The sequence below is a fragment of the Athene noctua genome, chromosome 4 (genome assembly GCF_965140245.1).
Source record: "Athene noctua chromosome 4, bAthNoc1.hap1.1, whole genome shotgun sequence".
NCBI classification, from domain to species: domain Eukaryota; kingdom Metazoa; phylum Chordata; class Aves; order Strigiformes; family Strigidae; genus Athene; species Athene noctua.
In genome coordinates, this window is record NC_134040.1 from 65,121,145 (window position 1) to 65,135,196 (window position 14,052).

The window sequence follows — 14,052 nt, forward strand, 5'->3', positions numbered from 1 at the left end:
CAGATGCCACGCAGCAGTTGGCAATCACTGTGAGCTGCTTGTATCTTCTGGCTTGGGGCCCATACATCTTGTTGTTTCTTGGCCTCCATCCCATGCATGCTGCACGCTTGCAGCATTTTGACAAAGCTGCCTGTAGAGCTGCACAGGGTAGAAGGCTGAAGGGATTCCCTTAGTCAAATGACCTGCCTCCTGCAGAAAAGAGGCCCTTACGGCGTTGCTGGTTTGCTCCAACAACCTCCTGTTCTGTACAATGGAGTGTCCCACATTTGATGATAATCTGGCTACTGGGTTGATTTATTGAATTTGAATGCTCTTAGAACAGGATAACTTCGGGTTTAAGTTATGTCTTTCTGGAGCGTACAATTTTTATATTTAGCCTTCAGGGAGAATTAGGATTTTGTTCACTGAGTCTGTCCTTGCAGAATTGTCTCCAGCATTACTTTTTCACTGTTCATCCAGACATTACTTGAGCACCAGAGTGTCAGTTATTTTTGATAAAGCACTTAACCAACAGCTTTGATACTTGGAATTGCCAGTTGCACAGGGAAACAGGCAAATCTTCTTTTCCTTAAATATCAGTAGTGTGAGTGTTGACCCAGGTCATAATAAATGGCCACTTTTCTATCAAAGTATTTTGTTTTGGATTTACAGTAAAAGGCCTTTTTCAATGGTGGCAAAATGATTCAATAAATTATATGATATGTCTTAGGGCTAATGGGGGAAAAAATGGGGAAACATGGGCAGCATGGGTAAACACTGGGAAATGAAGACACAGTGAATATATCACAGAATCAACTAGGTTGGAAAGGACCTTGAAGATCATCTAGTCCAACTGTTAACCTAACACTGACAGTTCCCAACTACAGCATATCCCTAAGCATAGGACTTCTCCATTCCTATGCCTTTTTATGTTAGGGGGATTCACTGAGTAGGCTGGTTTGACTTAGTGTTTGGGAAGCAAGTCTAGGAAGAAGATAAATTTAATAAAATGTTTTCCAGTTAATGCAGGTGGAGGCCAGGGTAACAGTATGTGGTCCACAGGGTAGGTACCACAAAAGTCATGTTCACCCCATTTCTGTAGACTTGTTTAAAGATGAGGGTAGCTGGAACTGATTCCTCTATGCATCTCCTTTTCATCTTGTTCGTGCAAAGAACAGTGAGTAGCAAGCTCAAATACATCTACTGAGACATCATAATTTAAACAACACTGATAAACCACAGGTGCAGTCTCCTAGGGTGGTTTAATGTGGCCTTAGATGAGAATCAGCCATATTGCACAGATTTCTTTTTCTTCAGACTTTTCTACTGGCAGCATTTCTGAAGTTTCAAAGAATTTGCTTTGGTAGAGAAGTAACTGGGGAAAAACTGTTACCATCTCAGTGAACCTTAGTCTGTATTCAGAATCCTACCTATTAACTTTAATATGTAAAATAAGTGTCTGCTGTTCTTCATTTAGATTAGCTCTGTGTATCTGGTGCAGTTAGAGACAGTCAATTTATTGTGATTTGGGTATCTGCAACACCATTAGTAATGAACTTGCTGTTACAACATTAATTTAAAACTTCACTGAAGATGGACAAAATTCGATACAGCAGTTACAAATAAGAAAATGGTCCTAAGTCTGATGCAAGTATTTCCTGTACAATTTGAAGTCCATGGATGATCTGTAACAGACACGACTTTAATTTGAGGAAGTTTACTGAAATAAAATTATAGGATTCACAGCCAGTTACAATGGAGCTAGACATGCAATATCTGCATAGCTGTATTTGAATCTCATAGGCTTTCTGAGAGCATTGCTAGCTCCCTACCTCTGAAATAATTCAGAGTTAACAAAGTTTTAAAGGGTGTGTTTAATTCTAAGCATTTAAGCAGCTCTGCTGTTTGCAGTGGCTTCTGTAAAATATAGAGGCTGTGGTGATGTGGTTTAATGGAAGATAATACTTGGCTCTTTGAATCCAAAGGGCCTTGTCCACAGGAATTTGCATAAAACATCAGAACTTGGTTAAACTTTAAAGCTTCATACACTTTCGGATGGCATGAAATTTATAACTTTGATATCTGAGTAGGGCGGAGTACAGAGGAGGTGTTTTAGTGATCTAATGCCTAAAAATACAAGTAGAGTAAGAGAAATCCAAATTTGGCAGTGGCAGCTGCACAGATTCTAAGGATGACTGCATTCATCGTGACTTTATGTTTTCAGTGTGGCAGTTAATCAAGGAAGGATTTGGGGCTTGGTTCTGAATATGGAAGAGAGCTGGTAACTGAATTTTGCAAGTATGTGTTATTGCTTATGATATCTATGCTGACTCTCTGCTAAATCTGGTAAGAATTATAGAGCTATTGATCTTTGTCTCCCAGTGTTTGTAATTTAGGATGATGAAGCATTTTTTCTCTGAGAAGAACTTGTCAGCTGAAATATGCCTATGTGGTTTTAAAATCAATATTGTGGGTGGTAGGTGAAGTGACAAGGTGGTTTTTAATTACTTTTTTACATTTTATTACTTTCTGAACTGAGCCTATGCTTCGGTAAGTATTTGCTCACAGGCCCATTTTTTGCACTTAGAGCAGTCTTCCTAAAGATGATTGTTCTGTTGCTTTAAGTTCAGTCCAGGCCTAAGGACTTAGAATCATAGAATGGTTTGGCTTGGAAGGGATCCTTAAAGGTCACCTAGTCCAAACCCTCATCAATGAGCAGGGACATCTTCAACTAGATCAGGTTGCTCAGAGCCCCATCCAACCTGACCTTGAATGTTTCTAGGAATGTTTCTACCATTCCTCTTCGGATAACTTCTTCCACTGTTTCACCACTCTCATCATAAACAATTTCTTCCTTATATCTAGCCTGAATCTACCGTCTTTCAGTTTAAAACCATTACCCCTTGTCCAATCACAACAGGCCCTACTAAAAAGTCTGTCCTCATCTTTCTTATAACCCTCCCCATAAATATTGAAAGGCCACGATAGGGTCTCTCCAGGTTAAACAACCCCAACTATTTCAGCCTGTCCTCACAGGAGAGATGTTCCATCCCACTGATCATTTTTGTGGCCTCCTCTGGACTCACTTGAGCAGGTCCATGTCCTTCTTATGTTGGGGCCCCCAGAGCTGGACACAGCACTCCCTGTGGGGTCTCACGAGATCGAAGTAGAGGGGGAGAATCCCCTTCCTCAGCTTGCTGGCCACACTTCTTTTGATGCAGCCCAGGAAACAGTGGGCTTTCTGGGCTGTGAGTGCACATTGCTGGCTCATATTCGGCTTTTCATCTTCCAGTACCCCCAAGTCCATGTCCACAGGGATGCCTTAATACCTTTATCCTCCAGCCTGTGTTGATCCCAGGAATTGCTCTGACCTATGTGCAGGACCTTGCACCTGGCCTTGTTGAAACCCATGAGGTTCATGTGGTCCCACTTCTCAAGTCTGCCCAGGTCCCTCTGAAGGATACCCCATCCCTTGGGCATGTCAACTTCACCACTCAGCTTGGTGTCATCTGAAAACTTGCAGAGGGTGCACTCAACAAATGGTAGATGAAGATACTAAACAGCACTGGTCCCAGTACGGACCCTGAGGGACACCACTTGTCACTGATCTCCATCTGGACATTGAGCCGTTGGCCACTACCCTCTGGATGCGACCATTCAGCTAATTCATTATCCACCGTACAGTCCATCCATCAAATTTATCTCTCTCCAATTTAGTAGTTGGGGGGGATTGTGTTAAAGGCCTTACAGAAGTCCAGGTAAATGATATCCATAACTCTTCCCTTTCCTTAAGCTCTACTATTATGGAAAAGAACACCAGCATAGTTCAGGTAGGTTTAAATGATGTTTTTCCACAGCCTCTCTGACATCTTTGTCCTGCTAGTGTAGTACCGATAGGACTCAAACTGTGACTTTGGCACTTGCTTCCTCACACGCAGAAATTCTGTGCCGTGGCCAGTAATGTAATGAATCAGGCCCTCCTTTGGAGCATAGGAATAGAAAGTGAGAAAGTAATATCAGACTTGTGAGAGGAATGTAACTGAAAAATCTCACTGCAGAATCATCCCTGACTTTGAAAGCCCTTTAGGCCTGGAAGATACATGGTCCTTACAGCTGTAGGAGATTCATCCCATCCAGATTCATCTCAGAAATCCCTGACTGCGATAAAATGGTGGTGAATCTGGTGGTGTTGAGAGCTGACTGCACTATGAAGCTTTGGAAAACAACACAAGTACAGCATAAATACTTGTCTATTCACTGTATAACTTGAAGGGCTTTGCTGTCTCAGCAGGAATTTCCACCTGATTATCTGGGACAGCTTAGGATGACCTAAACCCTCCAGCAACCTGATATAATTCACTGTCATTGTTGTTACCATTAAGAGCTTACAGCTCCATGTGTGATTAGAAATCCCATTGAAATAGTTGGTGTTTTAGATGGAGTGAATGTGATGTATTTGTTTCAAGAGGTATCAGTGGCCAAATACCAAGCTTCGGTAACTTTGACAGGTGGCTCATTCCCTCATTATTTGACTGGACAGAACTGGTTGAAGCAGGTTGGTTAGCTGTCAGGCAAGAGGTACATCTGGCTGATGGTCTCCCTTTCTCAGCTGTTCATGAAGCAAGGGTAACACTGATGAGTTGGTAGATTGATGTGTAAGGTGTTTGCTGATAGCTAGCCAAATTGAGACTACAGAGAGAGAAAACAACATTCTAAATTTCCCTGCATTGCTCAGCCATGCCTAGGTTTTTACAGAGAAACATGCATTTTTCTATTCTGTAGAATATTTTTATTGATACACACAGCTTATAAACTGAAAGAGCCCTAGGCTGACAAATATGAAGCCCTTCAGAAGGTAATATGGACCTCTTTGTTTTGGTGGCCAACTCTGAGTACCATTTGTTTATTAAGGAAGTTTTTGAGTGAGGTTTCTCTCTTGTCTGGAAGAGTACTACGTTCATGCAGTATTAGATAAAAGAAGGTGCTGTATATGTTTTAAATACCTCCTTTTTTTTGCTTATAACCTTAGGGAAACATCTTTATCATCCTTTCAGTTATGATATTTAAATATAAACTCACAGCTAGCTTCTTCCAAAAGTTCTGCATTTAGATTTCATATTTACTTACTCATTTGAGTATGAATTGCCCTAATTATTTATGTGTTCATGCACAGCTTAGGATATTGGAAGTTTTTCTTGTTCCTCCTTGAGAAGATGAGTGAGGTACTCAGAAAAGCAGGATGACCTGTGCTAAGGATCTGTATCTTTACTGCATGATGATACATATGCACAGAGCTCTTCAGACTCATCTTGGCATTCTTCAAGAACAGAGAAAGATTAGAGCCACCATACCACATCAAATCTTTAGAATATATGGCATATTTATCTTTGATCTTTGAACCCATCAGATCTTTAGAATATATGGCATATTTATCTTTGATCTTTGAACCCAGGAACTTCTGACACCTCACCGGGAGATGAAACATCTCTGTGATGCACCCAGTCAGTTATAAAGAATCTTGGCAGTGGTATGTGTGAGATGATGCCACCTTGTCTGGTCAGTTTGTGCCTCTAGGGGAAAGATTTTCCTGGACTTTCTTCAACACCCATCATGATGTATGTTTATACTGGTCATAAAACTGCAGAGTATTACTGCAAACACAGTTCTTTACAGCTGAACTTTATGAGACAGCAAAACTTGAAAGTCAAATGCAGGATGTATGGTCTAGTAATTCCTTGTAGGTGTCTGCTCTTTGGTGTTTGATTATTCTTTATTGGGATGGTTCCTTTGATCGTTAGTAGCATCTGATACTATTTTACTTGTATTTAGCTGAGAATGAAGATGTTTCAATTACAGAGTAGCAGACTTTGGCAGAGCCCATGCTTTCAACAGCCACAGACTGTAACTGTAATGTAACAGCCCACAAAACATCTGGTTCATGCTGTATCAGATCTTTGTCAAATGCAGCTTGAGGTTAAGCTTTACCAGGTAAAAAACTTTCAGAAGACAAATTTCAAATTATTTGGTCTTCAACCAAAACATCCCTATTCTTTGAGGTTGTTCTTGGATTTATTATCGTCTTCCAGACTGAAGCTTTTTATGTATTTACAAAGATTTATAGATTTCTCTTTGGCAGACTATATCAGTTAGATTTTGCCTGGGACAAAATACTCCTTTGACATGTGCCACACAACATTAGGCATCTTGGTATTCACATGTTCAGTTCACTTGCTGGATAGATGAGAATGTCAAAGGGAAAATTACAAAATCACACAGTGGTTGAGGTTGAAAGAACCTCTGAGGTCATCTCATCCAACTCCCTCGCGCAACCAGGATTACCTACAGCCAGTTGCACAGGACCATATCCAGATGGCTTTTGAATGTCTTCATGGATGGAGACTCCAAAATCTCCCTGGGTCGCCTGTGCCAGTGCTCAGTTACCCTCACAGTGAAAAAGTGTTTCCTGATGTTCAGAGGGAACCTCCTGTGTTCCAGTTTGTGCCTATTGTCTTCTGTCCTGTCACTGGGCACCACTGAAAAGAGCCTGGCTCCATCTTTACATCCTCCCTTCAGGTATTTGTACACTTTGATAAGATCCCACCTGAGCCTTCTCCAGGCTGAACAGTCCTGGCGCTCTCAGCCTTTCCTGAGAGGAGAGATGCTCCTGTCCATCATCTTCATGTCCCTTCATTGGACTCTTTCCAGTATATCCATGGCTCTCTTGTACAACTCTGGGGAGCCAAGCACTCCAAGTGCGGCCTTATCAGTGCTGAGTAGAGGGGATCACCTCCCTTGACCTGCTGGCAACACTTCTGCTAATGCAACACAGGACACTGTTGGCCTTCTTTGTGGCAAGGGCACACAGTTGGCTTACGCTCAACTTGTCCACCAGGACTTCTAGGTCCTTCTCTGCCCAGTTGTTTTCCAGCTGTGTAGCCCCCAGCACGTACTGGTTGTTTCTCCCCAGGTGCAGGAGTTTGCACTTCCCCTTGTGGAACTGCATGAGATTCTTGTCAGTCCATTTCTCGAGCCTGTCAAGGTCCCTCTGGATGGCAGCATGACCCTCTGGCATGTCAGTCACTCCTCCCAGTTTTGTGTCATCCACAAACTTGCTGATGGTACATTCTGCCTTATCATACAGCTCATTAAGGCTAGTTGTTTGCCTCCAACTAGACTTCATAATAGTGATCAAAAATAAGAAACAAAGTCAAGTTAGCATTTGCTTGACGATTGTTGTTAAATCTAAAAAAACAAAAAACAAAAAACAAACAAACCTCAAAAACCCAAACTAAAAGCAGCATAAACCAAATGTGAAGGGCTGTGAGCTAAAACACAAAGCATGATACCATTTCCAGAAGTTTTCTTAAGAGAATCGATACAGTCGCTGTACAAGATGGTATTTTAATGACTAGGCAGCAGCTTGCTTTTTTGTTTCTTAATATTTTTAAGAACATTATGAGCTGAGAGCAACTCAACTACCTTGTGGTTAAGGGTAGTCCTTACCTGGGGAATGGTGGGATTCTTCCACTAACAACCTTTATAAACCTCACTTGAATCTTTCTTTGTCATTCAGTGGATTGCCTGCTCTGGAGGCAAAACGCAAATGAAGACGTGCTGCACAGGTAACTCCCGCAGTACCTCGTACATACAGAGTATAACAAGATACAGCCTGTAGAAATGTTTTACACCATGCAACAAGTTTCCATATGAACTTTTTTTTTTTCCTTTTAAACTAAAGCTTGAACTTCTTACAGATTTCTTGTGTGCCTTAGTAACAGCCCTCCCAGGGGTTTCAGTGGCTATCCTCCACCCACAGAGTGATGTTGCACATTAGACTAATCACAAGAAGTGGTGCGTTGGAGAAAATTAAAATATCCTTTATAAAGTGTTTGGAGGTTTTTTCCTCTCTTTTGTATCTTTTAATAGCTAAATATGCTTGTCTTCTCAGTATCATCTTGATAATGAATAACCTATAGCATTGCTATTTTGCAGGGTATTGTCCTCACTTTGTAAGGTATTGTTCTCTCAAACTTCATTGCATGAAGCATACACATGTGCATGAACAAAGAAATCTGCCAAAAAATTTCTCTTGAGAGCTCCACCACCCAAAAATCATTTAAGCTGCTTCTATTCATACTTCTTTAATCTGCTTTGAGAGGAATTCAATTACTAGAAGTCTTTTCTACCCACAGGCACACCTTCATCTCAGTGGCACCCCAGCGAAGTGCTGATGTTAACAATAGTTGTGCAGGTGGCTTTTTCACAGGGTTACTAAAAACTGTGGAATGTCATACTGAACACTGTTCCTTCCTATCGTTAATAAGGATTAAAGACACATTGATTAAAAGTTTATTTAGCTTTTAATACATATGAGTTCAAGGAATGCTTTTTTCTACACATATTTTTATACTAATGCAACTGAAACCAGTTTTGCACAGAAAGAAAGTAAATTTAAGTTGAATTCAGGTATCAGTTGCCATTACTTGTAGACTATATTGCAAAAGAAATAACTACAATGCTATGATACAGTTTTCCAAAGCTATCAGAATACTAGCTTATAGATCAGCTGGAACAGAGGGTGGAAAACAATGGTTCCTTCCTCTTAATGATTTTGAAGTGCCCTAAAAAGCCAGTGGTAATCCTAAATTTGAGTCTGATCTTTCAGACACAATTTTTCTGCAGAGCTTGTATGTGATTGTAATGCCTTTTGTTGGAAGTGCCTGCATTCAAGTGATCTTTTAGCACCAGAAAGCAAGAAGAATTGTGGACTGTACCAAAACTCTTATTTTTCCTTTCAGAGCACCAGTATAATAAACAGGTTTTTTATGGAATTCTCCAGTATAAGGAGATCTGTAAATCAGTGTAAAGTTCATAAACAATTCACACAGAATCTGATACATGCTGTTCGCCAGATGTTGCCAGTTTCCTAGAGCTTCTTGTTGGGTAAGGCAGATTCTACAAATGCAGTACCTGGTAGCAAAATTATTTAGCTTTGTTAAATGTGTTCTTAAAAACAGGATGCACGTGGTATGGTAGGGGTGGAAAGTTTGTCTTCCTGCTGTTTTCCAGACATGGATCGCTGCTGCCGTATGTGGTACATCATAAAAGTTGCCTGCTTTGCTTACACCTACCTGTGCTTCTGTAAAGTGCTCATGGGACAGTGTAGGAACTGTTTTAGTTTAAAGGTTTGTGCATATGTGTCAACGACATTTCTTGTTACTCTAGTTAAGAGCTTTTCTGGTGTGCATGGCATCAGCTCTAGGAGGTGATGGTAAAGTAGCACCAAAAGGCCGTGATGAGAGATGACACTGTCCCTGAGAGACAGTGGTCACCTCCAGCTGTAGAAAAGGATCTTTGTTGGCATCTGTGCTATTCAACTGCTTCAGTAATGAACCAGAAAGAAACTGAATGCGCTTATAATAGAAAATTATTAGGTAGGAAAAACTAAAAGCTGGCTACAGGGACTAACAGAAGACTCCTGATTTACTCTGTATAGGGTGAAAAAAGGATTTGTTGAATTTCTGTCACTATATGCTAACAAAGGTCCACAAAAACCCACAAATTGTATAAATGTATATACTGATGAGCTCTAAATTAGCAATTGTTTTCAGAAAAGAGATCTTGATACTGCAGAAGCATTACAAAGCTGTCAGCTCAGTAAACATATAAAAAGTTGGGTTTTGATAAGAAGCCACTACTTAATCTGCCTACATATCTAATCCTGCTTGCAGTTCTGGCTACATTTCGAAAAGGACATAGTAGAAGGTGAAAAAGTGTAGAGAAGAACAGCAAAAAGGATTAAAGGCTTCAGAATGACTTCTGTTAAATATGAGACTATATAAACTGGGATTTTTCTCTCTGATTAGAGACTACTACTGAAGTATAAAGTCAAGAATGATATGGAGAAGGTATAAGAAACAATTATTTGCAAATTCTCATGATTCTAAATAAGGGACAGATTATCTGTCACCATATCAAAAATAGAAGTACTTCTTGTTTTTATTTTAATCAACATGTAACAATGTTATGAAACTCCCAGCCATAGGATCTTGCGAAGGCTAAAGATAGAAGTGAACACGAGAAAATGGAACATAATCACAAAGGTTAGGTTCAACGTTTGCTGTTAAACAGGTGTAATCTTTAAGTCAAAAAGAGCCTAAACCACAGACTGCCAAAAGCTGGGGCAGTGCATGAGGCGCAGACTTCTGAACTTGCTGTCCTTCTCCCCTAAGCATCCTTTATATGCCACTGATACTGAACACCCATGTGACACAGTACTGTCTCTTATGTTCTGTACACCTCTGTTGAAGGGTGAGAGCAAGAGCCCTGGCCTTCCTCTAGATGGGCTTAGTGGTGCTTGGAAACTTTGTCTTGGATTTAAGGAGCCAAGCTTCCAACTCTGTCCTGGCTGCCTCGGCAAAGAACACCAATCCAGAACATGCATGGCCTGAGAAATTTCCTTCCAGGGCACGTGTTGACATCAATTGTCATTAAAAAGGATGAGGGAGGGCGATGAGGTATATAATTGCTTTTAACATCTGTTTCTCCAGTTGTGTCAAGAAGTAAATTCAATGGGAAATTTTTTAGTCTGTCTTCTGTGACACAGAAAAAAACCAACCTTTTTTTAATTTCACTCTTGCCCCTGTTCTTTCAATAGACACATCTTTATTTTTCTTTAAGTAATCTTTATCAAGCAGAAGGTTTGATTTATATTATTATTATTATTAGTATTAGTATTAGTATTAGTATTAGTATTAGTATTATTTTGTACCTTGTCATATTCTTTGCTCTTTGTACCCTGGTACAGAATGTCTTTCTGTTACAGATTATCTGAAAAGGCTGCTCTGCCCTTTCTTCCTTTCACATTTCACTTTTCTTTTTTCTTTGCTTCTGTAGATGACAAAGTCCACAGTGGAAGGATCCAGCCAAACATGCCTAGTGCCACAACCAGACCTGTCAGATGGAATACCTCAGGTCAGCTTCCGATTAACAGATGGTGGTTCATGTTGGAAGGAGATGGATTTAACAGATGAGATCTCCTTCATTAACAGTGATGCATTTTTCTCCAGGTTAGTGTTCCTTTTTTTGTCTCTTGTGTTTGTTCTGTATCTGCACCTCCAGCTCTGAGCATTTTGAATGCTTGTTTTGCATTGACACTTACAAAGTCAGTATGCTGGGGTCTAAGGCAAATTAATGCGCGCATCCCTGTTGAAGACACACGTTCCAGCAGGTTCATTACAAAGCCAGCTGTGTGCTTTAGTTTGCCTTCCAATACAAATTTTCAAGCATATGAAGGTGACCTACTTGGTGAAGGAGTGCAGGTGGACAGGACTGATCTAAGACTGCTTCTTCATACGAATGTTCAATGTGCCAACAAGGAATGAGACACTGCTGGACTTGCTGTGCACAAACCAAGAAAACCTGCTTTGTAATGTATTGGTTAGTGATATCCTTGGCTGCAGTGATCACAGTATTATGAGTCTGGGATCCTGCCGAGCATGCTGAATGTTAGTACTAAGACAAAACTTTCAGATTTTAAAATAGCAAACTTCAGCTTGCTGAGTTCAGTTGGGAGGGATTACGTGGGAAGCTTCCATGGAGGATAAAGGAGCTAGCAAGTGCTGGGAGTTTTTCAAGAACGCTCTCCGAGTAGCACAAAACCAGTTTATCCCCTTTAAAGGTAAGGGAAGCAGGTAGAGTGAGAGACCTCCTTGGCTTAACTGTGAGTGTGATCTTCTGAGTCTGCTGAAAAACCAAGAGAGAAGCGTACTAGAGATGGAAAACTGGACGAATACCCTTTGAGAACTGCAAGGTCATTGCCAGGGTGTGCAGAGATGATGCAGTTAGAAAAGCAAAAGCTCAGCTGGAATTGAAATTGGCCAGACATGTCAAAAACTACAAGAAAGGGTTCTTTAAGTATGTAAACAACAAGCAGTAACAGGAGGAAAATACTGGCCCACTGTCAAACAGGAGAGTTGAATTAGTCACCAAAAACACTGCAGAGGCCGAGGTTCTCCACGCTTTCTTCACCTCTGTCTTTACCAACATTGTTGGGCCCCCAGCCTTGGGAACAAAAATCCAGGTCGATGCAAACATAGACTTACCATCAGTGAAGGAAGAGTTGGTATTGCAGGAGCCTGCCCCCTACAAATCGATGGGCCCTGTCATTATCCACGTGAGGGTGTATGCTGCATTTGTGTGGCAGGGTTTTTGGTAGCAAGGAAGGGGGCTACAGCAGTGGCTCCCTGTGAGAAGTTTCTCGAAAGCTCCCCATCTCAAGTCAGACCCACCTCTGCACCAAGGCTGAGCCAATTAGTGATGATGGCTGCACCTCTTTGATAATGTATTTAAGAAGGGAAACCTGGGGGGGGGGGGGGGGGGGGGACTTGTGAGGAGATGTTAGGAGAAAGACACCTATGTGAACACCAAGGTCAGTGGAAGGAAGGATGAGGAAGGGGGTAAGGTGTGCCAGAGCAGAGAGCCCTCCTGTATCCCATGGTGAGACAGCAGGGCCACCCTTCCTGCCACTCAAGGAGGTCCACAGTGGAGCAGAGGCCAACCTGCAGCCTGTGGAAGACCCCACACCAGAGCAGGTAGCTGTGCTGGGCTGGGACTCTGAGGAGAGAAGGCAGCCCCACTGTTGTAGATCGGCACTTGGATGACTGCAACTCATGGGGGTGAGTCACACCAGAGCAGCATGGGAATGGCTGCAGCCCATAGGAAGAACTCACAACAGAGAAAATTCATGGAAGACTGTCTTCTGTGAGAAGAGAGCCACATGAAGACAGGGAAAGAATGCAGAACAATGATCCCCTGTCCCTGAGAAGGAAGAAGGGGTGAACTGACTGCGCCCCCCCATCCCTTGCCCCTGCATGGCTGGGGAGAGGAGGTAGAGATATTGGGAACAAAACTCAGCCCTGGAAGAAGGGAGGGGTGGGGGGAGGTGTTTCTAAGATATGGTAATGCTTCTCACTGTCCCGTTCTTTCCATTAAGTGTTGTCCTTGTTAGTGTTTTGAATTAAAGTGATGTTATTTTTCTTCCCCTAACAAGCCTGTCTTTCACCTGTGACTGTAATGGGTGAGCCACCCCTCCACATCCTTATCCCGATCTGAGCCTTTTGATTCATTTGCTCCTTCACAGTTCTAGCGGGGGAAGGAGTGAGTGAAGGGTTGCATGGTGCTCAGTTGCCCTCCAGGCTGAAACCACGGCGAGGTGTCAAGAGAGCTGGCTGATGTGGTGAGACCATTCTCCATAATCTCTCTGAAGTCTTTGGAGATCAGGGGATGTCCCAGAAAACTGAAAGAAGGCTAATATCACCCCCATCTACAAGAAGGGCTTAAAGGAGGATCCAGGATATTATAGGCTCATGAGTCTTACTTCAATCCCTGGGGAAGTTATGGAACAAATTCTTCTGGGGGCTGTCACAAGTCAAATGAAGCACATGACTGGGAAACATCAGCACAGATTCACCAAGGACAAATCATGCTTGACAAAACTGATCACCTTCTGTGACAGAGTAACCTGCTCGGTTTAGTAGGCAAGCTGTGGACATTGTCTACCTGGATTTCTCCAAGGCTTTCAATACGGTTCCCCACAGCCTCCTCCTAGAGAAACCGGTCTATTATGGACCTAGAGAAGTGGTCTGTGCAGTGGGTAGGGAACTGGCTGACAGCCACACCCAGAGGGTGGTGGCAAATAGCTCCTTTTCAAACTGGCAATCTGTCACAAGTGGGGTCTCCCAGGGATCGATGTTGGGCTCAATGCTGTTTAATATTTTAATAAGTGATCTGGATGATGGGATCCAGTGTACACTGATGAAGTTTGCTGATGAGGAGAAGTAGACACTTTGGAAGGGAGAGCCACCCTGCAGGAAGACCTGGATAGGCTGGAAGAGTAGGCTAGCAAGAACCCTGTGAAGTTCAGCAAGGACAAGTGTAAGGTCTTGCACCCAGGAAAACATAATCCAGGAGTGCAGCACAGGCTGGGATCTACCTGGCTAGGGAGCAGCTCTGTGGAAAGGGACCTGGGGGTCCTGGTGGACAACAAGCTCAGTATGGAACAGCAGACTAGTA

The 14,052-nt window shown here is 42.2% G+C and overlaps 1 protein-coding gene across 7 annotated transcripts in view; it reads left to right on the forward strand.

The window, feature by feature from the left end:
• FAM13A (family with sequence similarity 13 member A) overlaps nucleotides 1-14,052 on the forward strand; it is a 168,775-nt gene that overhangs the window by 78,330 nt on the left and 76,393 nt on the right. For all 7 annotated transcript variants that reach the window (XM_074905581.1, XM_074905580.1, XM_074905582.1 and 4 more), the window contains one exon: nucleotides 10,876-11,048. In XM_074905581.1, coding sequence (XP_074761682.1) covers nucleotides 10,876-11,048 — 173 coding nt within the window. The remainder of the gene's footprint in view (nucleotides 1-10,875; nucleotides 11,049-14,052) is intronic.